Source organism: Tenrec ecaudatus, chromosome 1 (assembly GCF_050624435.1).
Source record: "Tenrec ecaudatus isolate mTenEca1 chromosome 1, mTenEca1.hap1, whole genome shotgun sequence".
In the NCBI taxonomy this organism is placed as follows: Eukaryota; Metazoa; Chordata; class Mammalia; order Afrosoricida; family Tenrecidae; genus Tenrec; species Tenrec ecaudatus.
Window position 1 is genome coordinate 313,497,064 of NC_134530.1, and position 27,127 is coordinate 313,524,190.

General features: G+C 47.5%; 4 protein-coding genes across 4 annotated transcripts; all 4 read right to left on the bottom strand.

Moving 5' to 3' along the window:
* Positions 1 to 250: 250 nt before the first annotated feature.
* Positions 251 to 1,659, bottom strand: LOC142442229 (large ribosomal subunit protein eL29-like). The gene is made up of 2 exons (XM_075543509.1): positions 1,281 to 1,659; positions 251 to 309 (listed from the first exon to the last, which is right to left on the bottom strand). Exons 1-2 carry the CDS (start codon positions 1,657 to 1,659, stop codon positions 251 to 253), a joined length of 438 nt encoding a protein of 145 aa, XP_075399624.1.
* A 182-nt stretch (positions 1,660 to 1,841) lies between these two features.
* On the bottom strand, positions 1,842 to 4,954 carry LOC142428256 (popy Class I histocompatibility antigen, A-1 alpha chain-like). Its single transcript, XM_075533289.1, has 8 exons — positions 4,814 to 4,954; positions 4,459 to 4,725; positions 3,966 to 4,241; positions 3,055 to 3,339; positions 2,843 to 2,956; positions 2,318 to 2,350; positions 2,128 to 2,175; positions 1,842 to 1,979 (listed from the first exon to the last, which is right to left on the bottom strand). The coding sequence occupies exons 1-8, from the start codon at positions 4,875 to 4,877 to the stop codon at positions 1,975 to 1,977; spliced, it is 1,092 nt and encodes a 363-aa protein (XP_075389404.1). The 5' UTR covers positions 4,878 to 4,954; the 3' UTR covers positions 1,842 to 1,974.
* A 15,800-nt stretch (positions 4,955 to 20,754) lies between these two features.
* Positions 20,755 to 23,387, bottom strand: LOC142428320 (TSC22 domain family protein 1-like). The gene has a single exon (XM_075533294.1). The coding sequence runs from the start codon at positions 22,165 to 22,167 to the stop codon at positions 21,910 to 21,912; it is 258 nt and encodes an 85-aa protein (XP_075389409.1). The 5' UTR covers positions 22,168 to 23,387; the 3' UTR covers positions 20,755 to 21,909.
* A 286-nt stretch (positions 23,388 to 23,673) lies between these two features.
* LOC142428223 (popy Class I histocompatibility antigen, A-1 alpha chain-like) lies at positions 23,674 to 26,745 on the bottom strand. Its single transcript, XM_075533287.1, has 8 exons — positions 26,659 to 26,745; positions 26,291 to 26,557; positions 25,810 to 26,085; positions 24,888 to 25,172; positions 24,673 to 24,789; positions 24,149 to 24,181; positions 23,959 to 24,006; positions 23,674 to 23,806 (listed from the first exon to the last, which is right to left on the bottom strand). Exons 1-8 carry the CDS (start codon positions 26,735 to 26,737, stop codon positions 23,802 to 23,804), a joined length of 1,110 nt encoding a protein of 369 aa, XP_075389402.1. The 5' UTR covers positions 26,738 to 26,745; the 3' UTR covers positions 23,674 to 23,801.
* Between the last annotated feature and the right edge of the window lie 382 nt (positions 26,746 to 27,127).

Consider the following 27,127-nt stretch of genomic DNA (forward strand, 5'->3'; position numbering starts at 1 on the left):
TGTTCTGTTGCACGCCCTTAGTGGTTTGCCTGTGTGGTCGGGTCAGATTGGGGAATTCCACACTGTGTCTCCAATGCTGTCCCCCATAGGGATATGGGTCAGTGATGGATGTCATGTCTCATAGTGGGGTCAGCCATATGCTCTTCCCTGTGCATTGGCTGCTCTGAGCAGGAATCTCATCGTCAAGGCTTGGTTGGCCAGGATGTTTTCCCCTCTCTTCGTCCCCTTCATTTGCTCCCATGAGCTCTGATCACACTTGTCCTCCTCCCTGAGCTGGAGCTTCAGTGCTGTCCTCTGAATTAAATTTTCCTGGGGGGAGGGCAGGTGTGCACGTAGCTGGGATTGGGCCCTGGCCTTGTGATCATTTTCAAAACATTTTCTTTCTACTTGATATCAGCTGATTTTTGCCCCTCCACCACCCTCCCTCATGATACTTGATAATTTATAAATTACAAATTTTTTCATATTTTACACTGACCACTGTCTGGCTTCACCAACTTTTCTGTTGTCTGTCTGCCTATGAGTGAATTATGAAAAAATGAAATCAGATGCATACACAAAACAGGAGCAGGTACAGTGTCTATGAAAACAAACACTCAAATATAAAACAAACAGCAGGAACCGAGGCCCAAACTTTAACCTGAGCCAGGCTGACCTGGCCACACCAAGCCCTTCATGCCCACAGCACCAAGACAGGAGAGCCCGGATGATGTCTGAGGGCCTGTGGTCAGAGATGCTAATGGGACAAGGTGCTACTGAAGGAATAAAGACAAGAGAGATGTGAAGATGACCCAGCCGGGAAGAAGTGTCCACCAAAATCACCTTGTCCTGAGCACTGGCTGAGTTCAGGCCCCACCCATTCTAGCTCCTCCCCCACCTTCTTCAGGCTCTGTCCAATACAGGCAACTGAAAATACACACAGATTCTGGAATAGGCTTAAGTTTTTATTTCTTCTTTTGAAATTTCAGCATTTTATCAATTTAATTAACCTATATATCCATCTCATGACAAAAATTAGTAACCAAATTCATTATCAGGTCCTATTTTCTTTCTTTTTTTTTTTTTTTACAGCGCCACGTGGGTTTATTTGTGCAACAAACAGCACAAGAAGACACCAGCGCCATGCAGGCAGCATCCCAGGGCTCACACCAGTCCCTCTCGCCCTCACAGAGAACTCTAATTTGTGGGAGCCTGGGGGCCTTTGGGAGCTTGAGCTGGGGCAGGGGCGCCTTTGGGAGCTTTTGCTGGAGTCGTGGCCTTGGCTGGAGCATCAGCCTTGCTTTGTGCCTTGGCCTTGGGCCGGCAGAGACTCAGACCCTTGGCAATACGTGCCCGAGCCCGCTTGCCAAGTTTGGGGTGGGCAATGTAGGCCAGTCGGCTGAGCTTGCGGTTGACGCCCATTGGGATCTTGGCCTTGACCTCTGTGGGCTTCACAAGATCCTTGATGGCCTCAGCACGAGCAGCCACAGCCTTGGCGTTATTGGCCTGCATTTTCTTCAGGCCCTTCTTGTTGTGCTTCTTGGCAAAGCACATGTTCCTCAGGAACTTGGGGTCTACCCCCTTAAGAGATTCGTATCGTTGTGACCGGGGTTTTTTGATGCCGTGTCTGTGCCATTTCCGGGATTGGTTGTGCGTGGTGTGGTTCTTGGATTTGGCCATGTCTGCACCGACGCCTGCAGCTCCCCATCAGGTCCTATTTTCAATAGAGAAGAGAGACTAAGCAGGTGAGAGGGAGGGAAGTTATACAGGGAGGAAGATGTTCTAACAGAGATGGGGAAAACTGATCAGTGAAGGGACACAGGTCAGCGGGGCATTGGTGATCCTGGTAGGATGGGTTTCTCCCAACATCCTCACATCATGCTGACAGGAGGGCAGACACATTCAGACTCCGGTTGTAGAGAGAGAAGTCCAAGGCTCTTCAATCACAAAGCAGGCTGTGAACAATTCCTGTGTCACTCTGCCACACACAAGGACTTAGACTGCAGATAAAAAGAACCACAGACAAATTCAGGTCAGTCACTCTAAGGAGTCCACTGTAATCTCAGAATGTCCCAATCCAAGAGTTCCTATCACATAGTCTTGTCCCCTCTGTCTCCTCTATTCCGTGTCAGGGCCGCAGGCTCTCACCTTTTGAAATTGTGAGAGACACATCCGAGGCCTGGCTACCGTCATTCCCTGGAGAAGACAGAAACAGTATGTGGTCAGAGCACACAGGAGATGAGACCCGGAGAACAAGGATTATGAGTGAGGGGCTCCTCCCTGGGCTCCATCTACACCCTCCCAAGGGTCTCATTTCAGCCCCCTCCCCCATACTCACTTGCAGCTTGAGAGTAGCTCCCTCCTTTCCCACCTGTGGGAAGAAAGCATTCCGTGAGGGACTGGCGACGACACTGGACCATCAGGACCTTTAAGAGCTGGTTAGTGCTGGGCTCAAGTTAGGTTTCCTGACTGCAGGGCAGGGCAGGAGAGGGATGGATGTGCACAGATTGAACCACCATCCTGCTGGAAGTGTGTCTGCAGCAGGAACTTTAGCTGGAACCTGGGAATCGAGGCTCCATCACTGGAACAATAAAGGTGAAAGATCTGTGCTCCTTTTTCACAGGTACATAGAGGGATGTGCAGGTACACACAGAAGAGTAATTGTTAGCACACAGGGCGCCACACGGGGGCAGCACATAAATGGATGATACTTCCCTTAAGGAAGCCAAAGATGGCCAATCTTCCTACTTGGGAAATGACACCCAGCAGTGGGATGAAAAACTGGATACACACACACACACACACACACACACACACACACACACACACACACACACACACACACACACACACACACGTCTACCTGAGCACTTCTTCCTCCGGATCACAAATCCAACCGCAGCTCCAATGAGCGCAGCTGCAAAGAGAACCAGGCCAACTATTCCCACGATGAGGATGGTGGGCTGGGAAGACGGTTCTGGAAAGAGACCGGATGGTGAAGAACCCTGTCCCTGTTGGTGCTCAGAGGGGCCCCTGCTTTCCCTGAGAGGAGGCCCACCCCATGCCCGTCCTCACCCCATCTCAGGGTCAGGGGCTCAAGCAGCCCCTCGTGCTGCACTTGGCACGTGTATCTCTGCTCCTCCCCAGAGGGCACCACCACAGCCGCCCACTTCTGGAAGGTGCCGTCCCCCGCAGGCCTGGTCTCCACCAGCTCCGTGTCCTGGGGCTGGTCCTCGCCGTCCCGCTGCCAGGTCAGGGCGATGTCCGCCGGGTAGAAGCCCCGGGCCCAGCACCTCAGGGTCACCTCTCCCTCAGGGACATGGTGTTCGTGGTGGTGGGTCACCTGGGTCTTTGGAGGCTCTGGAGGGAGGGTCAGAGAGCTGAGGAACTCTGCCTGACCTCCCTGGGGTCAGTCAGCAGAGCTCCTGTGATCACCCTGAGGATGGACTGGGCAGTGGGGTCGGAGAGGAAGGCCAACACCCAGACACCAGCCTGGAGCCCAGGTGCTCCATCGCCTACTCACGAACGGAAAGTTCTAGAATCAGCCTGAGGCAGCCCACAGGCCTGGGGTAAAGCTGCCTAGAGAGAAAACATGGACTTCTACTTTAGACTTGGGTGGAGACTCAGAAACGGAAATCATGTGAATCACATTTGTAAACCCATAGGGAATGTGAAGGAGAAGAATATATGAGAGAGCAAGTCCCCTGTGGGGGCCCAAGGTCAATTCCCGGGTCAAAGGGCAGTGCCGTGCAGTGAGGAATCTTGTCCCCTCCTCTCCCAGGGAGACCAGGTCTCAGGGAGAGGAGGGCTGCTCTGGGAAGTCACTGTCCTACAGGACCTGGGGTGCAGGGGAACCCCTCCCTCTCCACACCCAGCAGGGGTCTTCTGGAGTCTGTCCCATTTCCTTCCCCTCCTAAGAGGCCAGCAGGACGGACACACAGACCTGTGTCCAAGGGAGTTGGGGAGGTGTCCAGGGTCCCTGTTACCTGTGCGCTGCAGGGTCTCCTTCCCGTTCTCCAGGTATCTGCAGAGTGACTCCACACACAAGCCCTCCGTGTAGGCCCTCACCCGCTCCGCCAACCCGGCCTCCTCCCACTTGCGCTGGGAGATGAGCGCGGCCGTGTCCGCCGCCGTCCAGGAGCGCAGGTCCTCGTTCAGGGCGAGGTAGTCGGCGCCGTCATAGGCGTACTGGTCGTACCCGCGGAGAAGGCGCCCATCGGGACCCAGGTCGCAGCCATACATCCTCTGGTAGGTGTGAGACCCTGACCCGCCCGCAGAGCCCGCTCAGCGAAACCGAAAGGAAACCGGGCGGATCCCTCGCCGCGAAGGGCGAAGGGTGAAGGGCAGGGGGTCCCGGGGACTCGGGGTGACGTTGGGCGGGGAGACGCGGTGGGAGGCTGAGGGAGGGCGACCGCGCGTGGGGTCGTGGGGTCGTGGGGTCGGGGGCTCGAGCCCTGCGCCCCGGGCCGGGGCCCTCACCGGCCTCGCTCTGGTTGTAGTAGCCGCGCAGGTTCCGCAGGCCCACTCGGTACATCTGCGCGTTGCTCCTGCAGTTCGCGGTGTTTCGCTCCCAGTACTCGGGCCCCTCCCGCTGCACCCAGGGCGCGCGCGGCTCCATCCTCGGGTCCGGGGCGTCGCTGTCGAAGCGCACGAACTGCGTGTCGTCCACGTAGCCGACGGCGATGGAGCGGGAATCCCCGCCGGGCCGGGACACGGAGGTGTCGAAATACCTCAGCGAGTGCGAGCCTGGGGGGAGGGGACCAGAGCGGCTGAGACCCCGATCCCCGCCCGCCCGGCGCGCCCGAGGGTCCCGCGCCCCCGACCCCGCACTCACCCGCCCGGGTCTGGGTCAGAAGCAGGAGCCCCGGGAGCAGCAGGAGGAGGACCCGGGGCGCCATGATCCCTGGAAACCTGGGTTCCTCAGAGAATCTGCCGCCAGTGCCGCTGAGGAAACCTTGTAACCGGGAACCGCGGGGACGGGGATTGGCTTCTGCAGGAATCGGAGACCCAATAAGGGCGAGAAGTGGATTCGCGTCACGGGTATCCAGGCAGAAAGAGCTGACACGGGTTGTGTGAGGGAGACGTGAAACTCCACAGAAGGGGAATCCCCAGCGCTGCGTCTCACCGCCCCCCGACACCCCCAATCCCGGCCCGAGAGCCAAGTGGGCGCCCTGGGACGCTGAGAGGGGTCTCCTCCTGCACGGAGCCTTCTTTCCACACTGTCTCCTTGAGTCCTGGGCCGGACCTGCTGCAGACAAAGGCTTTTTGACTCTCAAAATTTCTGTTGTCTAGATCCTGGGGTGAATTCAAAGCCACCCTGTAGGATGGACAACTCCTCTCGGGATTTCTTTCCTACATTACAGTACTTCAAGAAGCCCATCGCCAGTCTTTTCTCCCGCCTAGCCACTTGGATTAGCCCATAGGAGCTTAATTATTCTGCCACAGGGCGCCTTAGAGGTTCTGTTCACAGTCACACACTGTGAAGAAACCGGGATTTTACTTCTGTGGGTTCTGTCTAATGAGAGCAAACACAGGGGAAAGGGAAACAATTAACATTGTAAAAGTAGGGTAAAATACTACTGATAACCCATTAAACGGTAACAGATCATATGTTCTCAGGAAAATGAAATGTGTTTCAAAACAAAACAATCATGAAACAGGGAATCACTTTACACGTCTCTTCTGTGTCACTAGGAGTCTTCTGGTTTTTCATATCTGCTTCTGAATCCAATGTGTCATCCTGTTTGTGCTGAATAAAAGAGCATTCACCATCTCACAGATACAATATTGGAGAAGGTAGTCTTCAAATAGGCTCTCCAAGTAACTGTGAAAGCCCATCCTTCATATTTCACTGCTGCTACAGAAGAGGTAGTTTATTAAAGGTTGGTAGCTGTTGGAAAAATCTTGTGGAAGATTTTATAGTCTGTTCATGAACCCCAGAGATCCATCTTGCACTCCGCATGACTCGTGTACTAATGGATGAAGTTTCTCTGAAGTGCTGCGTTAGTCTATTGAGAATACAAATATTCCAGTGTTGGCACATTCCACTAGGAAATATCACATTAAAAAGCCACCTTTGTTAGTATCACCACTGATCCCAGCCCCCTTCCTACCCTCCACCCCAGGAAGAAGTGTTTCATTTTGAAAAGCTCTCATATTCTGCTCCAAACAAGTTTTACTTTCTTAAAAGTTACAGTTGATCATTGGCAATAATGCTCTTAGTAGATTTTTCTCCCCCCGGCCTAGATTTTTTAATTCTTGAGAAAGTGTCAAATAGTCAAGATAGGTCTGCCGTCATTCCTTCCTCCAAATAAAAACCATGTCCCTTTTTTAAAAAAAGTAGCTAGTTCAGGTCATACAAATTATTTTCCTGGAGATAAATGTCATATTTTAGAATGCAGACAGGATTATGTTTACTTCCCATTTCTGACATACAGTTAAGAGACGTGGATTCAGGACAACCTTCTATCTGAGAATGTAATGACAGTAAGAAATGTCCAGGCTTCCATAAGTGACCTGTAGTAAGTGCAGCTGGTTCGGTTCCGTTTCCCGACAAGGGAGAGATGGCGCAGGACACAGACTATTGCAGTCTGACGGCACAGCTGGAGTCCTGCTCAGTTCCAGCTGACTTTCCTCTGCAACTGTCCACACATGGAGAAACACTGATCACCTCCATGAGTGCTGTGGATACACCTTTGACTTCACGGATCTTGTGGAAGAATCTCTGTGACTCCCAGAGTTCCACAGATGACACTCTGAGAACTGCTGTTCTGACTAAACCCAGAAGTCTCCTGCCTGGCTTCTGCCTCTTCTTCACTTCCCAGAATTCCTCTCCCTGAACTGGATTCCCAGCTCCCTTTGTGGGCCACCCCCACCCCCAATGCTTAGCTTAGTCCTTGTGTTAGTCTGGGTAGACTATAGAAACAAATTCACTGAGACCCTTATGTGTATAAGAAAGGGGTTTATATTCAAGAACAGTTGAATATTGAGAACATACACCCAACCCAGTCCAGTTCAAGTCCACAAGTCTGATATTAGCCCATAAGTCCAATTCCAACCTATAAATTACTCTTCATACTCATGAAACACAGGCATGATGCTGAATACAGAAGATCACAGGCCAGTGAGTGGACAGTCTTGTGGATCCAGTGGCGGTAGAAGCATCTCAGCACTGGCAGGGGTGCCCACATGGCTCCTTCAGCTCTAGCTTAGCTCCAGTGTCTTGTCAGCAAGCATGTCTGGCAGGTAGCGAGTATGTGTCCAGCCTCCAGAGAGCTATGTGTCTCCTTAGTGCCTCCAAATGAGATCATCAAGCTGTGAACTGATTGACAGGCAAAACTCCACCCCTTCACTCATGTCTCAAATTGACAAGAGATTATGTAACTACCACAGTCCTTTTCCCTTGTGCTCTTCCAAAAAAGAATTTATTACCTGGAAATTTAATGCCAGAGCGTATGCACAACCAGACATCTGATATTCAGGAAACAACGTGTCCTTTTGGAACTGGAAATATTTATACCTGATCCACCACACAGGCCTGTGTTTTCATTCATCAAGTGTTTTCATTGGATTTCACGTGAGCTGAATGTACATCCATATTTCAGACGGTTGGAAATCTGATGCTCTCTGTGGGAAAAATAAAAAAGGCAGTTTCATTATAAATTCTGGCATGAGGTCCATAGTCCATTAAGAGCAAGGCTGTCAATAGAGCTTTCTATGACAGAGGGTCTATCTGGGCTGTCCAGTAGAGTGATTCCTGACCCTGAGTGAATGTGGAGCATTTGAAATAAGGCTGGAGCAACGGAACAATTGAATATTCGATTTAATAATTCATTTAAATGCCCACACCTAAATATTAGGTACCATATTCAACATTATCTAGAGTGTTCTGAATTTCTCAACTTTCCCCAAAAAAGATACTGTATGATTTATTAATTTGAGTATATTAAACCTATTGAAAAGCCATGGGATTTCTTTTGAGGATCTTTGGCATATTCTTAAAATAAAAAGTATCCATCAAAACTTAAAAGGTACTTATTTAACTAGCTTGTAAAGACATTAACCAAAACATGATCAATCCCCTCAAGATTACAAATGTTCAATTTCTGTTTGTATTTCATAGAAAATATTGGTGTTATTCATTTATGACAAGCTTACATAACCCACTGTCATCAGATGGATTTGGACCATGGTGGCTCTCTACAGGATCCCCGGCTGCACAAAGTATAAGAAGAGTCAGTGTCTTTATAATTCCACAGTGTACACTTGTTCTGTGTTTATAGCAGCCTCTTGATCCATGTCCACATTCCCCATGAGCACGAGGAGAGGCTCTGGAGCTACCATTCTTTCCGAGGTCATCCCCAGTCGGTTAGGAGCCACACAGGGAATGCCTGTGCATTGTCAATAATGTACAAATACACATCTTTCTGGTAGTCTCTGCTTCCAGACGAGATCTGTCTGACATCTGAAAGGATAGCCCCTGGCCTCTTTTGAATCCAGCCTGGATTTCTGTCAATTCCCTGTCAAGATACTGCTGTTGGATGATTTTCAGCAAAATATCTCTTGCATGTGATATTAATGATATTGTTCTCTATTTTTCACATTCTGTTAAGTCACCTTTCTTTGGAATCATTATAAATACAGACTTATCAGCTGGCCACCTTGATGTCATCCAAATTTCTTGGCATAGGCCAGGGAATGCTTGTAGTTCTTCACCAACTGGTGGAAACACTTTACGTGGTGTTCCATCAATTCCTGGAGCTTTGTTTCAGCTAATGCTTTCATGACAATTTGAAAATCTTCCTTCAGCACCATGGGTTCTTGCTCATAGGCAACCTGCTGAAATGGTGAACTGTCGACTAATTATTTATGGTACAGTAACTCTCTCTCTCTCTCTCTGCTTCATATTTTTATATTTTTAGTTTATTTTAATAAAATTTAATTTATTTTAATAAATCATTTTATTGGGGACCGTTTCGGTTTGATACATCCATTGTATCAAGCACACTTGTACATATGTTGCCATCATCCGTTTGTTGTCTTTTAAACGGAAACTCCGTGTTCTTTCCATCTTGGATGGATGTTTTCTGCATTGCTCAATATTTCCCCTGTGTTGATGCTGCTAGGTGCCATTGAGTCAGTTCAGAGCCACAGGGACACTGAGCACACCAGGAGGAAACAACACTCCCAGGCCTGGGCCATCCTCACAATCTGTGAAAGTTACATAATCTCATGTCAACCTGATAAATACAGGGAAGGGGTAGAGTCTGCCTGTCAGTCAGGTCACAGCCTGCTGAACGTGGCCTTGTCATAAGTCGGAACCTAGGTACTTCCTCGCTCTCTGTGCTTTTCCTTCCTGTTAAGGAGCCACTTCAAGCCACATGGATGGCAAGCAGAGCCCTGTGATGCCGCCATCACCATTGAATCCACAAGGCTTTGCGCCCACTGGCCAGTGATGTTCCTGCGTTCTGCGTCACTGGGTTTGGCTGCACGAGTCTGAATAGGGACTGATGGAATAGTGACAGACTTAGGGACTAGCATTGGACGTTCAGGCTTGATCTGGATGGGGCTGGGATGTCTGCTAATATAGAACTACTTCTGAATATAAAGCTCTTTCTTACACATATATCTGAGTGTTCCTGGATATGTTTCTCCGGTCAAACCAGCCTGTCACACAGCTGTTCCTACGCACAAATGTATTGTTGGAGCCACTGTGTCAATCCGTTTCATTGAAGACCTTCCTCTTATTTGCTGCCCCTCCATTTTACCAAGCATGATATCCTTCTCCAGAGTTTGATCTCTCCTGACAATATGTCCAAAGTAAGTAAGACAAAGTAAGTACGTAAGACAATATGTCCAAAATAAGTATTGCCATCCTTGCCTGGAAGGAGCACTCTGATTGTCCTTCCTCCTAGACAGATGGGTTTGTCATGGTACTTTCAGTGTTTTTCTCCAGCAGCACAATTCAAATGCACTAGGTCTTCCTTATTCCATGTCCAACTTTCACATGCACATAAGATGATTTACTGTACTATGGCTGTCCATGGTGACTGATTTACTTTACTCAGTACAATATCCTCCAGGGTCACCATGTAATGAAGTGTTGCATGGATTCCTTTTTATTCTTTAACATTACACGCTATTCTATTGTGTGTCTGTACCACAGTTTGTGTATCCCACATCTGCTGATGACCACTGAGGTGTTTCCATCCCTTTGCTATTGAGAATGATGCTGAAATGAACATGGGTGTGCATGTATCTGTCTGAATCCTATCTCTTATTTCTTTAGAAGGTATGGGGACATTCAAAGCTTCATGGAAATATTTCATTATATTTTGTTTCTTTTTTCCTTCGAAGTTCAGAGTCCTCATATATCTGGAAGTGGGATTCGGGGTGAAATGATATTTTATTTACATTTTTAAAGGGAGCACCACACGCTTGTCCACAGCTGTTGCATCGCATCACAGTCTCACCAGCAGTGTATTGGGGTTCCACTTTTCTCCACATCCTCCCCAGGATTTGATGTTTTCTGGCTTGTTGAATTTTCCATTAGTTCTGGGGTTTAAGGATCTCTCATAGTGTTCTGATTTGCATTTCTCCAATGGCAAATATGGGTGAGCTATTCTCCATGTGTTTATTAAACACTGATATATCATATGTATATAGTAAATATAGGATATTATTTACATTGTAAATATTATTTAGTAAGCAGTCCAGTCCTCTACTCACTTTAAAATTGGATTGTTTTTCTCTTTATCGTTGAGGATTTCAAGTTTTCTATAAAATTGTTGAGTCTGTGTCTTGTCAGATAGCATGTTGTAAAATATGCTCTCACAATTTATGTATTTCCCCTTTAACCTTAGATGATTTCTTCTGATGCTCATATTTATTTAGATTTTTTGAGGTCTGAGTTATCTTGTTTATCTTTGGTGATTTGTGTATTTTTCTTTATAGGTGACGGATGGTTTATTCCATTATCCCACAATGTGTTCCTACTCTTTCTTTGATCACATTTATAACTTGGGGTTTTATATTTACATCTCTGATCCATTTGATTTAATTTTTCTGTATGATGTTATGTATGCATCTGTTTTTCATCTCGCTCCTGGTGGCTATTCTATTTGCCAGTATCCTTTGTTAAAAAGACTCTCTCCACTCCACCCACCCCCAATGAATGGATGTCCTGCTTTTGTCAAAGGGGAACTGCTACAGGTAAATGGGTTAAGTTCTCGATTCTGATCCAATGGTGTGTGAGTCTGTCGATGGACTAGTACCAAGTGCTTTTGAGCATCATAGCTGTATAGTAGGTTTTGAGATCTGCTTGTTCTTCTCCAGTATTGCTTCATTTACCCCGTGTTTGGACAGGGTTCTCTAGAGAGACAAACCAGATTGCTAGTAATTATATATAAATATGTTTATAAAGAGAGATATATAATTCAAGAAATGAACCGTTAAATAATATACAGATAGATAATACAAGAAATTAACAGTTAAATTATAAAGCAGTGAGACACTAGCAGTCCTTCAAGTTTTGAGAGCTGCCAGTTGCCAGTCCCCTTCTGTAGAGAGAGCTGGGCTATATATATATCCAGGCAGCAAACAGCAAGGCAGGTCCCCAACTGTCATCAACTGTCAGTCCCCAGCTCCAGAGATGAACATTCCAATCGTGTGGGCTTAAAGGGACCTCAACTTACAGCGACACAGTCCACAGGCCAGGCATCCCACAGGTGGTGTACCCCTTTAAACTGAGGCACAGAACAACCAAGGCGAGGCTCACTGAGCCATTTATCCCTCTGCCCTTCAGTTAATCCTACTTGTGTTTATCGGCCAGGCTGGCACAATAAACTATAGCACCCAGAGTCTCCTTCCTTTCCATACAAAATTTGTGATTGTTGCAACTAACTTTGTGGGATCCCCGCCCACCAACTCCTTAAAGAATATTGATGATAGTTGGATCATAATTGCATTATATATAGAGAGATTGCATTTTATAGTGAGAGATTGCTTTATATAGAGACAGGTTGCTTTGGGAAATATTGACACTTTTGGAATGATAAGTCTTGCTATCTATGACCATGGTATGTTCTTCCATTCACGGAGGTCTCTAAGTTTATGTTAGTAATATTTTACATTTTTTCTCATGTAAATCTTTTATGTGTTTGCTTATATTTACTCATAAATATTTTCTTTGATGCCTTATTGTAAATAAAACTTTTTGTCCTTATTTTCTTTTCAAAATCCACTTTTTGGTAAAAAAGGATTCAGCTGATTTTTGAATATTGCTTTGTAGCCTTATCACATGATTGATTTTTTCTATTAGTTCCTGAAATTTTCTTACTGAGTCTTTGGAATTCTCTACATATAAGACCACATAATCTGACAATAGGGATAGTTTTGTTCCTCCTTGCCCATTGGTGTGCTTTTCACTTCCCTTCCTTGCCTTATTGCCCGGCTGGAATTCTTATGCCGTCTCCAAATAGGAGTGGTGATAGAGTGTATCCTTGTCTGCTTCCACACTTCATTGGAATATTTTCAGTCTATCGCCATTTAGAAAATGGTGGCTGCTGGTTTTGTCTCAAATACAAACCAAAATAAACAAACAAATGCATTGTCACTGAGTGGATTCCAAGTCATAGCGACCCTCAAGGAAAAGGTAGAACTGCCCCTGAGGGTTTCTGGGATTGTAACTACAGGAATAGACAGGCTCCTCTGTCTCACATAGCAATGCTGGTGGTTTCCACCTACTGACCTTGTGGTCAGCAGCCCAATCTATGACCACTATGCCATCAGGGTTCCTATTGGTTTTGTCTATAGACCCTCATGCAGGAATTTCTCCTCTATTTGTATTTCGCTGAGAGTTATTTTTTTTTAAATCAGGGTTGGTGATGGATATTACCAAATGCCTTTTCTTTATCAACTGATGTGACCATGTGGCTCTTTCCTTTGTTTTAATTCTTTACATAGTAGAGTGTATTGTTTGTTCTTCTGCTGTTGAATCATCTTTGCATATTGTTGTTATCAAGCACCATTGGGCGAGTTTGAACTCATGGTAACCTATGCACAACACAAGCAAAGCATGCGCAGCCCAACACCATCCTCAGAATGCTTGCTGTATTTGAACACATTCCTGCAGCCAATGGGTCAGTGCAGCTCACTGAAGCTCTTTCTCTTTTTTGCTGACCCTCCATTTTTGGCTAAGCATGTTGTCCATCTCCAGACACAGGATCCTCTCTGCATACCTTGTATGGATCCCTTAGTCATGATGTGCTGTTTTTTACATATGGTGCTTGATTCTGTTGCTAGGATCTTACTGAGAAATTTTGCATCGATGTTCAAGAGGTATCAATAGGTCATTTTCTCTCCTAATGTAGCCTTTGACTGATTTGTATATCAGGTTATCCTTGCTTCATAGAACAAATTTGGAAGTAGCCCGTCATTTTCTATGTTCTGGATTAGTTTGAATAGAATTGGTGTCAACTCTTCCCTGGATGTCTGGTTAGTATTTTCAATGAAGCTCTCTTGGTGAGGACTTTTTAGGGGAAATTTTTATATGAGCATTGAATTTTTTCATTTGTTTTGGATCTGTATAAATTTGCCACCTGGCCTGAAGATAAACAAGGGGCCATCTAACTGAGAAGCAACAAAACCCACATTGAAGAAGCACACCAGTTTGCCCTGACTCGATCTCTGAAGACAAATAGGGTGCATAAGCATATGTGGTTAAGATAGCTGATGGTACCCGGCTATCAACAAATATAGTGTCTGGGGTCTTAAAGACTTGAAGATAAACAGGTGGCCATCAAGCAGAGAAACAACAAAGCCCACAAAGAAGAAGCACACCAGCCTGTGAGATCACAAGGTGTAAAGGGATCAAGGATCAGGCATCAAAGGCCAAAAAAAAGATCATAGGCTTGTGAATGAGGGGGAGTGCCTAGTGGGTACACAAAGCCCATCTGTGGGAAATTGGACATCCCCTCGCAGAAGGGCCATGGGGAGGAGACGAGCAATTCACGGTGCAGTGTAGCAATGATGAAATATACAAATTTCCCTCTAGTTAATGAATGCCTCATCTCCCCTACTATCATGATCCCAATTCTACCTTGAAAATCAGGCTGGACCAGAAGATGTACACTGCCACAGATAGGAACTGGAAACAGGGAATCCAGGACAGATGATCCCTTCAGGACCAGTGATGAGAGTGGCCACACCGGGAGGGTGGAGGGAAGGTGAGGGAGAAATGGGGAACCAATTACAAGGATCTACATATAACCTCCTCCCTAAGGGAGACGTTGGACGATGTAAGATATGACAAAATAATAATAATTTATAAATTATCAAGGGCTCATGAGGGAGGGGGAGGGGGAAGGTGGAGGAAGACATGAAGAGCTGATACCAAGGGCTCAAGTAGAAAATGGCAATGGCAACAAATGTACAAAAGTACTTGACACAATGGATGGATGGATTGTGATAGGAGCTGTACAAGCCCCCTATAAAATGATTTTTTAAAATAAATAAATGTGTATATATATATAACCTGGGTCTTTATTAGTTTAGTTAAGTCATGGTTTCTAGAAATTGATCCGTGTCTTCCAGCTTTCAACTTTGTTGAAACACAATTCCCTGTACTGTTCAGTTATTATTATTTCTATTTAGGATGGGTCTGTAAGGGGATATGCTATCTTGTAGGTAGCATATCAATGGATCCTATTTTCTTATTCTCTTCAGTGGTACAAGTCATATTTTTCCATTCCCTGGATTAATGATAGTAACCTTTGGGCCACTGGTCACAAAGTTGGCAGCTTAAATTCATCAGAAGCTTTACCAGAAAAACAGAATCTGCTTCTGAAAGATTTACAGTCTCAGGAATCCTATGAAGATGCTCTACTGTGTCTTATTAAAAAATCACTTCCATTTAAATGATTATGAATCCTAGTGACTCTATATCACTTGGCAGAACTACCTTTGTGAGTTTCCAAGAAGAGTCTAGGAAGTAAAAAGTCTCAACTTTATGGAATTAAAAAGCCTCATTGTTCTCCCTCAGACCAGCTGCTAGTTTTGAAATTCTGGCCTTGTGGTTAGCATCCCAACATGTGACCATGAAGCCTACAGGGCTCCTCTGTGTCCCTTAGGGTCATTATAAGACAGAATTGACTCAGTGGCAGTGGATTTTGATTTTTATGAGCTTCTTGCTTATATTCTTTTTTCTTTAGTTGTGAAACTGATGTCTTCTTTGTTCTGTGTATTTGTCTGGGCTGAGCTCCTTTTATCTGATTTTCTTTGCTGTTGCTGATATTTACTGTCATTGTTTCTTCCTTCATATTTTGATTAGAAGTGTATTAATAATTTTGTGATTAACCTTTAGCTCATTTTTATCATTCTAGCTTTAAAACAATCTGTTTTATCTTGATACTATTCTGGGTCTTTTTTACATTAGAAAGTTCCATATTTTATAACATGTATTCAATCTTTCCCCTTAGTTGTCTGTCTGTTTGTTGCACTGTGGTGCTTGCATGTGGCTATGATGCTGGAAGCTATGTCACTGCTCTTTTCAGATTCCAGCACGTTCACCAGAAATTCACAGATTTCAGCAGAGCTTCCAGACTAGGAATAGGCTACAAAGAAGAAATAGAGAACTTAGCCACTGAAGACCCTGTCAATGAAACGTCATCAGATGCTGAAAGCCTAATGAACAGCAGCAGAACATCCTCAGGGATATTGCCCCAAGATGGGCTCCTGAGGTCAGAAGGCACTCAAAATATGATTTAGGAAGAGCTACCTTCTCAAAGTAGAGTCACCCACGATGATGCGGATGGAGGCAAGGCTGCAAGCATAGTCTTCGAGCCCTCCATCAGCGATGAGGCCTGACTCCAAATGCAAAGATGCAGCTGCAAGTATCTATCCATAAGTGGAACTCTGAATGTACACAGCATGAATCTATGAAAATTTGAGGTCATCAAAAATGCAATGCAATGCATAAAGACTGATATTCTAGAGATAGGTTAAATGAATAGACTGGCAGTGATCCCTCTGAATAAGGACATCCTATGGTTTACTATGCCAAGAATTAGTGACTCCAGATAAATGACTGCACTTACCATCGCTGTACAAACGCTGTCTGTGATAGGATTCTATCTGTCCACATGCAAGGTTATCCTGTCAATATAACTATTATTCAAACTTGTGCACCAGCCACTAGAAGCAGTGATGCAGAAATTGAAGAATTATATCAAAGTCTTTAGTTGGAATTTGATCAACATGCAATCAAGATGCATTGAGAATTATTGGTGATTGGAATGAAAAAGTTGGAAGTGAAGACGAAGGACAGTAGTTGGAAAATAGGAACGTGGTGATAGAAAGGAAGCTGGAGGTTGCTCGATAGAATTGTTCAAGGTCTTCATTGCCAATCCTTGTTTCCAACAACACAAATGCTGACTGCATGCGTGGGTTTTCCCAGATGCAACACAGAGAAATCAACTTGACCACATCGCTGGAAGAGATCATGGAGCTCAATATCAACAGCTACAGCAGGTCAGGGTCCAACTTGGAACAAACCATCAATTTCTCATGAGCAAGATCAGATGAGAGCTGAAGGTATTCAACCATGTGCTTGAGAGCCCAAATATGAGCACAATGTAGTCTTCCAGAAGTCCCGGTTTCTCAACTTTATCCACAGTATATTTTGGTCTCCACGGGTGAACTCCTTTGCTTAGTAAATGAAATACAAGTAAACATATGTCTGGTCTTCTCTGCTTTGAGTGGAGATTGGTCTGGCATCAGGAATGATATTCCTTGTTCCACCTCCGTCCTCTTCTGAATCTGGCCTGAACTTCTGGCAGTTCCCTGACAGTGTACTCCTGTAACCGTTGTTGGATGATCCTCGGTAAAATTTTAATTGTGGGCATATCATTGATAACATTCTACAGCTTGACCATTCTGTTGGGTAATCTTTCTTTGGAATGGACACACTCCAGTCAGGGGTCCAGGTAACTAGCTGTCTTCCAAATTTCTTGGCATAGATGAGTGAGTACTTCCAGGGCTTCTTCAGCTTTATGACACATTTCAAAGGGTATTTCATGAATTCCAGGAACCTGTTTTGGGTCAATGCCTCCAATGCAATTGGAAGTCCTTCCTTCAGCACCATTGGTTCTTGTGCATATACTTCCTCCTGAAACTGTACACTGTTGACTGGTTCTTTTTCGTACACTGATTTTGTGTATTCTCTTAGTGCGTCCTGCATTATGCAATATTTTGCCTATAGAATCTTCCCAAATATTCCACCACTTGTTTGTCAGTTTGTGCTGTGGTGGCCTGTAATGTTGCTGTGATGCTGGAAGCGATGTCACTGATATTTCAAATGCCAGCGGGGGCACCGCAATTGAACAGGTTTCAGGGCAGCTTCTCTAATGCCATTGAGTCGCTTCTGACTCATAGAAGCCCTAAAGGACAGAGCAGAACTGCCTGTGTAGGGTTCTGAGCTTATAACCTTTTTTGAAACTTTCTCCTGAAAAGCAACTGGTGGTTTCAAACTGGCGAACTTAAGCTTAGCAGCCTAATATGCTACCAATGCATAAGCATGACTCTGATGAATTGAGCTGGAAATAACCGGCTGTGCAAAATACTCAATTTCGCCAGCAGATGGCCATAGAAGGAAATGATTTTGATTACTTTTGTAGTTGTCCTACAAACACCTTTACTGAAATTTAGAAAATATTTACATTTGATCTTTTCATATTATATTGATGAATTCTGTGAGTCTCAGCTTGTAAGCAGGTGAATACTAGAACTTTCAGCGAAGGTAAAAATCAATGGGCAGAAATTAACTTTGAACCTTGTTTATATCACAAAGTTCAGTCCCGTATGCTCTTCGATGTGTCTGACGTGACGTGTATTTTGGAACACAGCCTGTCATACAGCACCAGGGGGTGTAAATGAAAACACAGGAAAAGCAGGGCAGGGAGAGCAGAACACTATAGTACTAGAGTAGTTCTATCCAAAAAGAACAACAAAAAACATTATCAATGTCTCGGAGGAAATACAGCCAGAATGTTCCTGCGAAGCAAGGATGGTGAGATTTCATCTCAAGTACTTCTGACATGTTATCAGGAGGGACCCGACACTATCGAAGGTCACTGAGAAAGAGGAAGGTCATCAACAGGATGGATCTGGCCGTGGCCACAACAGTGGCCATGGCTACAACAAGAAGATAGAACACCTGTGAGGATGAGCCAGGACAGTGCCGGGTTTTGCTCCTTTGTACAAAGGGCCCCTATGAGTTGGCGCTGACTCCACAGCACATACAAACCAGATGCCTTCTACATTTTGTGAAAATTAATTAGTTACAAAAATCATTAACCTTTTATTACATTTGGATTCCTTCTTTGAACTAAGTAAACCATTATGATGTGAACCACGTGGCCAGAGTTGCTGTGGTTTGGTATGAGCCTGTCAGTGCTCTAACCAGTCACCATGGACAGCTCCTTATAGGCTGTCTTGTGCCGAGCACACAGCCTTGCTGTTTGAAAGCATAGAGGACTGGAAGAAACTGTTGATGATTTTTTTTTTTAAATACACCCTTCCGTATGAATTACACAACGTAAAACAAAAATTCTGACAATGGATGAATTTTTTAAACGTTGTATTAGGGGCTCATACAACTCATCACAATCCATACATACATCAATTGTGTAAAGCACATCTGTACATTCATTGCCCTCATCATTTTCAAAACATTTGCCCTCCACTTAAACCCTTGGCATTGGGGCCTCTTTTTTCTCCCTCCCTCCCAACTCCCCGTTCCCTCATGAGCCCTTGATAATTTATAAAATTATTATTTTGTCACATCTTGCAATGTCTGATGTCTCCCTTCACCCGCTTTTCTGTTGCCTGTCCCCCAGGGAGGAGGTCATATGTAGATCCTTATAATCGGTTCGCTCTTTCCAACCCACCCTCCCTCTACCTTCCCAGTATCGCCAAACACACCCTGGTCCTGAAGGTATCATCCACCCTAGATTCCCTGTGCCTCCAGCTCCTATCTACACCAATGTGCATACTCTGGTCTAGCCATATTTGCAAGGTAGAATTTGGATCATGATAGTGGGAGGGGCGCATTTAGGAACTAGTGGAAAGCTGTATTCTTCATCGGTGCTACATCACACCCTGGCTGACTCATCCCCTCTCCTATACCCCTCTGCAAGGGGATCTCTAGTGGTCGACAAATGGGCTTTCGGTCTCCACTCTGCACCATCATAGGTGATAATGGAGATGGGCCAGTGCCCACACCTCTGCTCACCAGGAGGATGGGGGTGGGAAGAAGGGAGGACACACTCTACTTTCTGTCACCAGCTTGCGCATCAGGGCACTGCTGGGTGATTCCAGCCAATTTAATACAAGTAAGGGGTCACCTAGAGTTTAGTATCTCTGATAATTTCCCCAGAGTCCTTCCTGTCCATGTGGATCCCTCATTCAAATGACCAAGGACCCCTCCTGGTGGGTGGTTCTTTCTACGGTGGTCCCCTCCATGCTCTGTGGTGGCCTGAATCTCAAGTTCTTGCCTGTGTTCCTTCACGTTCTTTCCTGGAACCTAGTTTATATTCTAATTCTCTTTCATCCATGTTTGCCTGGGCTGCATTTTTATCTTACTGGGCTGCCCTGAAGTTGCCTTCCTCTGCTTCTCATTGCTTGCTTTGATTCACACCAGTCACGCTGTGCTGGACACGGTGGCTCGGCACCTCCTCTCAGCCTCTGTCCCCATCCGCAGCTTTCCTACAGCTTCTTCTGCCACACTGTTGGATCCAATTCTTTACCTTTTCACTTGATGCTCAGGATTCCAGAGTGATCAGCTCCAATGACCAGCTTCATCAGTGTCACTTGGTTGATGAGGACATTGTTGGAGGGGGATGGTGCAGTGTGTCTGCCTGGGTCATCCTCCACCTTAGCTCCTCCAGCCCAATAATTTTTCATAGATTCACAAGTAAGCAGCCATCACCAAAAGTAGTTTGGCATCTTTTCCATCATCTCAAAAGTGATCCATGCCCATTAAAAATAATTACTCCCCATTTTCCTGAAAGCCCTCAACCGTAGGCAACCACAAGTCTACTTCCCATCTCTAGTGATTTACTTATTCCTGATATTTCCTATCAGTAGGATCAAGTACTATGTCCACTTTGGTGACTGGTGTCTTCCACTAACATAAGTCTCATGTCCCTCCCACTGTAGCATGCCTCGTACCGCCATTCCTTCTCATGGATCAATAAAGTCCATTGCATAGCTACAGTACATCCTTTGGATCCATTATCTCCTGAAGGACATTTGGGAAGTTTTCATCTTTTGACTATTATGAATAATAGAACTGTGATGTAAGTGAGGCTTTGGGTGTCATATTTAAGAAATATTATTGTGTTATTTTAAAATATTCTTTTAAAAATCAACTAGATTCGTTTTAGTTTCTAATTTTGTACTGGTATTTTTAAAGTTCTCATCTTTGTGATCCACCATTGAGTACCATGACGTTTAACTCCCTATAGTATAGTCTTTTTCTGTGTGTGGATCACTTCCTTAGATAAATTTACAAGAACAAGGAAATATAAAAATAATATAAAGGACACACACAGCCTACCAAGTGTAATGCAGGAAGCACACAGAGTGTTAGACAAAATGGATGACTGGGACATGTTGAGAGTACATCACTTATGCATATCAAAATATTCCATCAAAAAAGTAAAAGGAGAACCCACAGATTTGGGGGAAAATTTTTTTATCAACATTTCATATGCTTTATTGAAAGTTGACAAGTGCAACAGTTAAATACAGCGAGACTTTGCAAGTGTTTGGAGAACATGCACAGAAACATATGCATATCACTACTATACAGGTAATATGCAAGAAACCCTTACTGGGAATTCACTTCTTTAGCTAGAACAGATCAGTTTTTCAAAGTATTCAACCAGCTCAATCAAAAGGCTTCAGTGAGCAGGGATGTACTTCAACAGCTAGATTTCGGGTTACATGAAGAGACCAACTGTGCCAAGTCTTTCCGTTTCTCTAGGTGTGTTTTTCCTCCATGGAGTATTTTATATGTAGATCTAGATAGAAAAAACAACCCACACCTCTTCAGACAGCCAATGAAACAATGACATTTCAATCTGTACAGTCTATATAGTAGTTACAGTCCTCTATTGTACAAAAGTTATAACTACATACACAAATACACAATAAGCAAAATAACCTTCATGGTAAATAAAGATAGCCTCTGTCCCAGCTACCTGTCACTGTTTCAGCACTCTTAACAGTTTTCCGTTGTTCACTGTTTCAGAAAGAGGCACAGCACGAGACTTGGTGGTGGATTTTGATGACAGCGTGTCAGTTTAGACATGAACTATGTTTACTCTCAGCAGAGGTGAGACTTGTGCAGTCTTCAGCCCTCCCTTTCCAGTTCCTAATAGGGGGCTTCGCCAGGAGGGCTGTCCACCAAGGGACGCCCCTGCTTCATAACCCGGAACACCCCTGCTTCATAACACCGTGGATCAAACTACTTGTAAGCAGGATCAAACTCTTGAAGTCAGGGTGGGGAGCGGGGGCAGGGATGGAAAGGCACACAGCTCCTCAGCATGAATCCAACCATTTCACGGGTATCTGCCAAGTTGCACAAGGTCCCGGTATATCCGTGCGAATGAATTCTCTTATAAACCTTTAAGTCACTCAACTAAGAACTTGCTTCAAACCATAAGTATATATATGAGTGTTTAATACTGGGGGTGGGGGTGAGTAAAAAAAAAGAGAGAGTATAACATCTGTTCGTCTCACGTCTCTTTTTCAGGGGGCGATGAAATGGGTGACTGTGGAGGCGGATTCCCGCTAGGAAATCTTCTCCCGTCGGGTCGGGTCGGTTCATTTCAGATGATGCACAGGCCAGTTCTGCGAGGGCACAGGCGGCTACCCGGTGGGGCCGGAGCCCTGGGACGCAGGCTGGGCAGGGGGCTGCGTGCTCCCCTGTGGCTGTGCGGTGGCAGGGGGCGAGCCAGTCTGCAGCTGGGCCTGAAACTGGGCGAGCTGCTCGGGACTGGCTAGTGTCTTCAGATTATTTTCCTGCGCCAGCTGGGACTTTTTCTCTATGAGTTCCTTGATTTGCTTCTTGAGGACCTCCACTTCCTCTCTAACCGCATACATCAAATGGCTTTTTACCAGCTCCATTGCTTGCTCGATTTTGTTGTCAATAGCTACTACACTTGCACCAGAGGAGTTCTTGGGACAGCGTTTGCATCTCTCTGGTCCTTCCTCGGGGAATTCGGTACCTTCCACGCCAAGCAGGAAGTTTTGACGATCTCCTGGAGCTCAAAGAATTTGACATGTTCTTTGAGTTAGGGGAGTAACCCCATCACCGGGCGGGACGGCGGGTTTCGGGCACGATGGAGACTGTCAGGGGTCTCTGGTCAGGCCCAGGCCCAACTGACAAGGGCGGCGAGGGGCGGGGGCGGGGCGGCAAGAGAGAAAAAAATTAACTAAAGATACATGGAATAAGTGTCTAATTACCAAAATATATAAAATACTACAACAGTGCGGTAAGAAAATAACACACGACCCAATTAACGAAGACGTGCACAGACAAGTCACCAAAAACTAAGTACCAATTGCTAACAAACACATGAAAAAAATGCTCACGATCCCTAGCCATTTGGGATATGCCAATTAAAATTATACTGAAAAGCCACCTTACGCCCCAAATCCTAGCCCAATTTAGCAAAACATAAAAGAAATGCTGGACAGGTTGTGGGGAGAATGGAACTTGTATGCACTGTTGGACCTTTAAATACATGCAGCCACTTTGAAAAACGATATGGCAATACTTAAAGGAGCTGGGAATTGAAATCCCACCCGATGCAGCAATACCACTCATAGGCATTTACCCCAGAGGAAGAGGAGACAGACAGAACAGGAGGGGATGAACGGCCCAGCAGGGACCCTGAACCGCCCATTTTGGGTCTGAATCCTGCGGCCCTGAAGGACGAAGAGCCACGTGAGTCCCCGGAGATTCCGGTGAGGTTCGGAACCTCAGATGGGGATCAGCCGTCCATAGGGTTCAGCCGTCCATGGGGTTCAGGTGCTCCTGCCTGAGCTCCAACAGGGATCCCTCCAGGCCCCGCTGTGGTTGCAGCAGCCACGCAGGAGCAGCAGGTTCCTGATTGCTCACTCTGTCCTTCCAAGAACCTCGCCCTCCCGCCCCCCACAGTGCAGAACTTGGACTGCGTGTTGTCCACATAGCCGAAGGGGACAAAGCGGGACTCCCGCTGCAGTGCCGGTGTGGAAGCATTGCACCAAGTCGGTGCCCAGAGGGGTGACTCCCAATTCAAGTTCCTGGAGACATTCCTCCTGTTGCCCTCCAGGATCCTGATCTCCTGACTGCCCTGCCAGCCCGGAGGGTCCTGCGACCCTGCCCAGCATACTGTGACTCCTCCTTCCAGTCCCAGACTCACAAGCAGGTGTGGATCGGGATCAGGATCCTGAAGGGCAACAGGAGGAATGTCTGCAGGGACTTGAATTGAGAGCCACTGGGAAGGAGATTCCAAGGGCCTGCAGCCTGATCCAATCCTCTAACCAGGATCGGCATTGGCATTGATTGGCTTCTCCAGGTATCAGGAGCCCAATAGGAATCAGAAAAGCTCAGGGATCATGACCAGGTAGAAGGAGAAGACACAGGTTGTTACAGAGGAAGAAGTGAAAAGGGGGAAAATCCTTAATCCCCATTACTTAGCCATCCTGAGTCTATCCAGGGCATAGGGATCCCTATGTGAACAACTCCTGTGTCACCCTGCACACACAAGAAGAACTCAGGCTGCAGAAAAAAAGAACCACAGACAAATTCAGGTCAGTCACTCTGAGGAAGGAGTCCACTGCACTCTCAGAATGTCCCAATCCAAGAGTTCCTATCACATAGTCTTGTCCCCTCTGTCTCCTCTATTCCGTGTCAGGGATACAGGCTCTCACCTTTTGAAACTGTGAGAGACACATCCGAGCCCTGGCTACTGTCATTGCCTGGAGAAGACAGAAACAGGAAGTGGTCAGAGCACACAGGAGATGAGACCCGGAGAACAAGGATTATGAGTGAGGGGCTCCTCCCTGGGTCCAATCTACACTCTCCCAAGGGTCTCAACTCAGCCCCCTCCCCCATACTCACTTGAAGCTTGAGAGTAGCTCCCTCCTTTCCCACCTGTGGGAACAAAGCAATCCGTGATGGAGTGGGGATGAGACTGAACCATCAGGTCCTTTAAGAGCTGGTTAGTGCTGGGCTCCAGTTAGGTTTCCTGAACTGCAGGGCAGGGTAGGAGAGGGATGGATGTGCACAGATTGGACCGCCATCCTGCTGGAAGTGTGTCTGCAGCAGGAACTTTCCCTGGGACCTGGGACTACTGGGAATCAGATCTCCATCACTGGAACCATAAAGGTGAAAGATCTGTGCATGCGTTTCACAGGCACACATAGGGATGCGCAGGTACACGCAGAAGACTAATTGTTAGCACACAGGGCGCCACACAGGGGCAGCACATAAGTGGATGGTACTTCCCTTAAGGAAGCCAAAGATGGCCACCTCCTACTTGGAACATGACAACCCAACACTGGGACAAGAAACTGGGTACACACACACACACACACACACACCCTCACTCCCCGCGCCACACACACACACGCACACACGTCTACCTGAGCACTTCTTCCTCCGGATCACAAATCCAACCGCAGCTCCAATGAGCGCAGCTGCGAGGAGAATCAGGCCAACAACTATTCCCACGATGGGGAAGGTGGGCTGGGAAGACGGTTCTGGAAAGAGACCGGATGGTGAAGAACCCTGTCCCTGTTGGTGCTCAAAAGGGCCCCTGCTTTCCCTGAGAGGAGGCCCACCCCATGCCCGTCCTCACCCCATCTCAGGGTCAGGGGCTCAGGCAGCCCCTCGTGCTGCACTCGGCACGTGTATCTCTGCTCCTCCCCGGAGGGCACCACCACAGCCGCCCACTTCTGGAAGGTGCCATCCCCCGCAGGCCTGGTCTCCACCAGCTCCGTGTCCTGGGGCTGGTCCTCGCCGTCCCGCTGCCAGGTCAGGGCGATGTCCGCAGGGTAGTAGCCCCGGGCCCAGCACCTCAGTGTGACCTCTCCCTCAGGGACATGGTGTTCGTGGTGGTGGGTCACCTGGGTCTTTGGAGGCTCTGGAGGGAGGGTCAGAGGGCTGAGGAACTCTGCCTGACCTCCCTGGGGTCAAGTCAGCAGGGTTCCTGTGATTACCCTGAGGATGGACTGGGCAGTTGGGGTCAGAGAGGAAGGCCAACACCCAGACACCAGCCTGGAGCCCAGGTGCTCCATCGCCTCCTCAAAACGGAAAGTTCTAGAATCAGCCTGAGGCAGCCCACAGGCCTGGGGTATAGCTGCTGGAGAGAGAAAACATGGACTTCTACTTTAGACTTGGGTGGAGACTGAGAAAGGGAAATAAAGTTAATCAGATCTGTAAACCCATTGGGAGTGTACGGAGAACAAGATATGAGAGAGCAAGTCCTCTGGGGGCCAAACGTCAATTCCCGGGTCAAAGGGCAGTGCTGATCAGTCAGGAATCTTGTCCTCTCCTCTCCCAGGGAGACCGGGTCCCTCACTGTCTCAGGGAGAGGAGGGCTGCTCTTGGGCAAGTCACTGTCCTACAGGACCTGGGGGTGCAGGGGAACCCCTTCCTCTCCACACCCATCAGGGGTCTTCTGGAGTCTGTCCCATTTCCCTCCCCCCTGAGAGGCCAGCAGGGCGGACACACAGACCAGGTAGAAGGGAATTGGGGAGGCGCCCAGGGGCCCCTGTTACCTGCGCGCTGCAGGGTCTCCTTCCCGTTCTCCAGGTATCTGCGGAGTGACTCCACACACCTGCCCTCCGTGTAGGCCCTCATGCGTTCCGCCACCCCGGCCTCCTCCCACTTGCGCTGGGTGATGAGCGCGGCCGTGTCCGCCGCAGTCCAGGAGCGCAGGTCCTCGTTCAGCGCGATGTAGTCGGCGCCATCGTAGGCGAACTGTTCGTACCCGCGGAGCAGGCGCCCATCGGGGTCCAGGTCGCAGCCATACATCCTCTGGAGGGTGTGAGACCCTGACCCGCCCGCAGAGCAGAGTCCAGTCAGTGAAACCGAAAACGAAACCGGGAGAATCCCACTCTGCAAAGGGCAAAGGACAGGGGGTCCCAGGGACTCGGGGTGACGTTGGGCGGGGAGACCGGGTGGGAGGCTGAGGGAGGGAGGGTGACCGCGCGTGGGGTCGGGGGCTCGAGTCCTGCCTCCCGGGCCGGGGCCCCTCACCGGCCTCGCTCTGATTGTAGTAGCCCCGCAGGGTCCACAGGTCCACTCGGTCGACCAGCGCTTGGCTCCTGCACCTGCTGGTCTCCTTTTCCCAGTACTTGAGCCCCTCCTGCTGCACCCAGGACGTGCGTGGCTCCATCCTTGGGTCCTGAGCTTCGCTGTCGAAGCGCACGAACTGTGTGTCGTCCACGTAGCCGACGGAGATGAAGCGGGCCTCCCCGCCGGGCCGGGACACGGAGGTCTCAAAATATCTCAGCGAGTGGGAGCCTGGGGCGGGGGGGGGGAGGGGAGAGGGACAAGAGCAGCTGAGATCCAGACCCCCGCCCGACCCCAAGGGTCCTGCGCCCCTGACCCGACCCGACACTCACCCGCCCGGGTCTGGGTCAGAAGCAGGAGCCCCGGGAGCAGCAGGAGGAGGATCCGGGGCGCCATGACCCTGGGAAACATGGGTTCCTCTGAGAATCTGCCGCCTGTGCCGCTGAGACCTTATAACCTGGAACCGCGGGGGCGGTGATTGGCTTCTCCAGGAATCAGAGGCCCAATAAGCGTGACAAGAGGTCCTGCATCACGGGTATCCAGGCAGAAGGAGCTGAAGGAGCTGACAGGTTGTAAGAGGGAGAAGTGAAACTCCTGAGAAGGGGAATCCCCAACCCTGGGTCTCCTGTCCACTGACGCCCCCAATCCAGGCCTGAGAGCCAAGTGGGCGCCCTGGGACGCTGAGAAGGGCCTCCTCATTCACGGTGCTTCTTTCCACACTGTCTCCTTGAGCCCTGGGCCCGGCCTGCTGCAGACAGACGCTTTTTGACTCAGAATTTCTGTTGTCTAGATCCTAGGGTG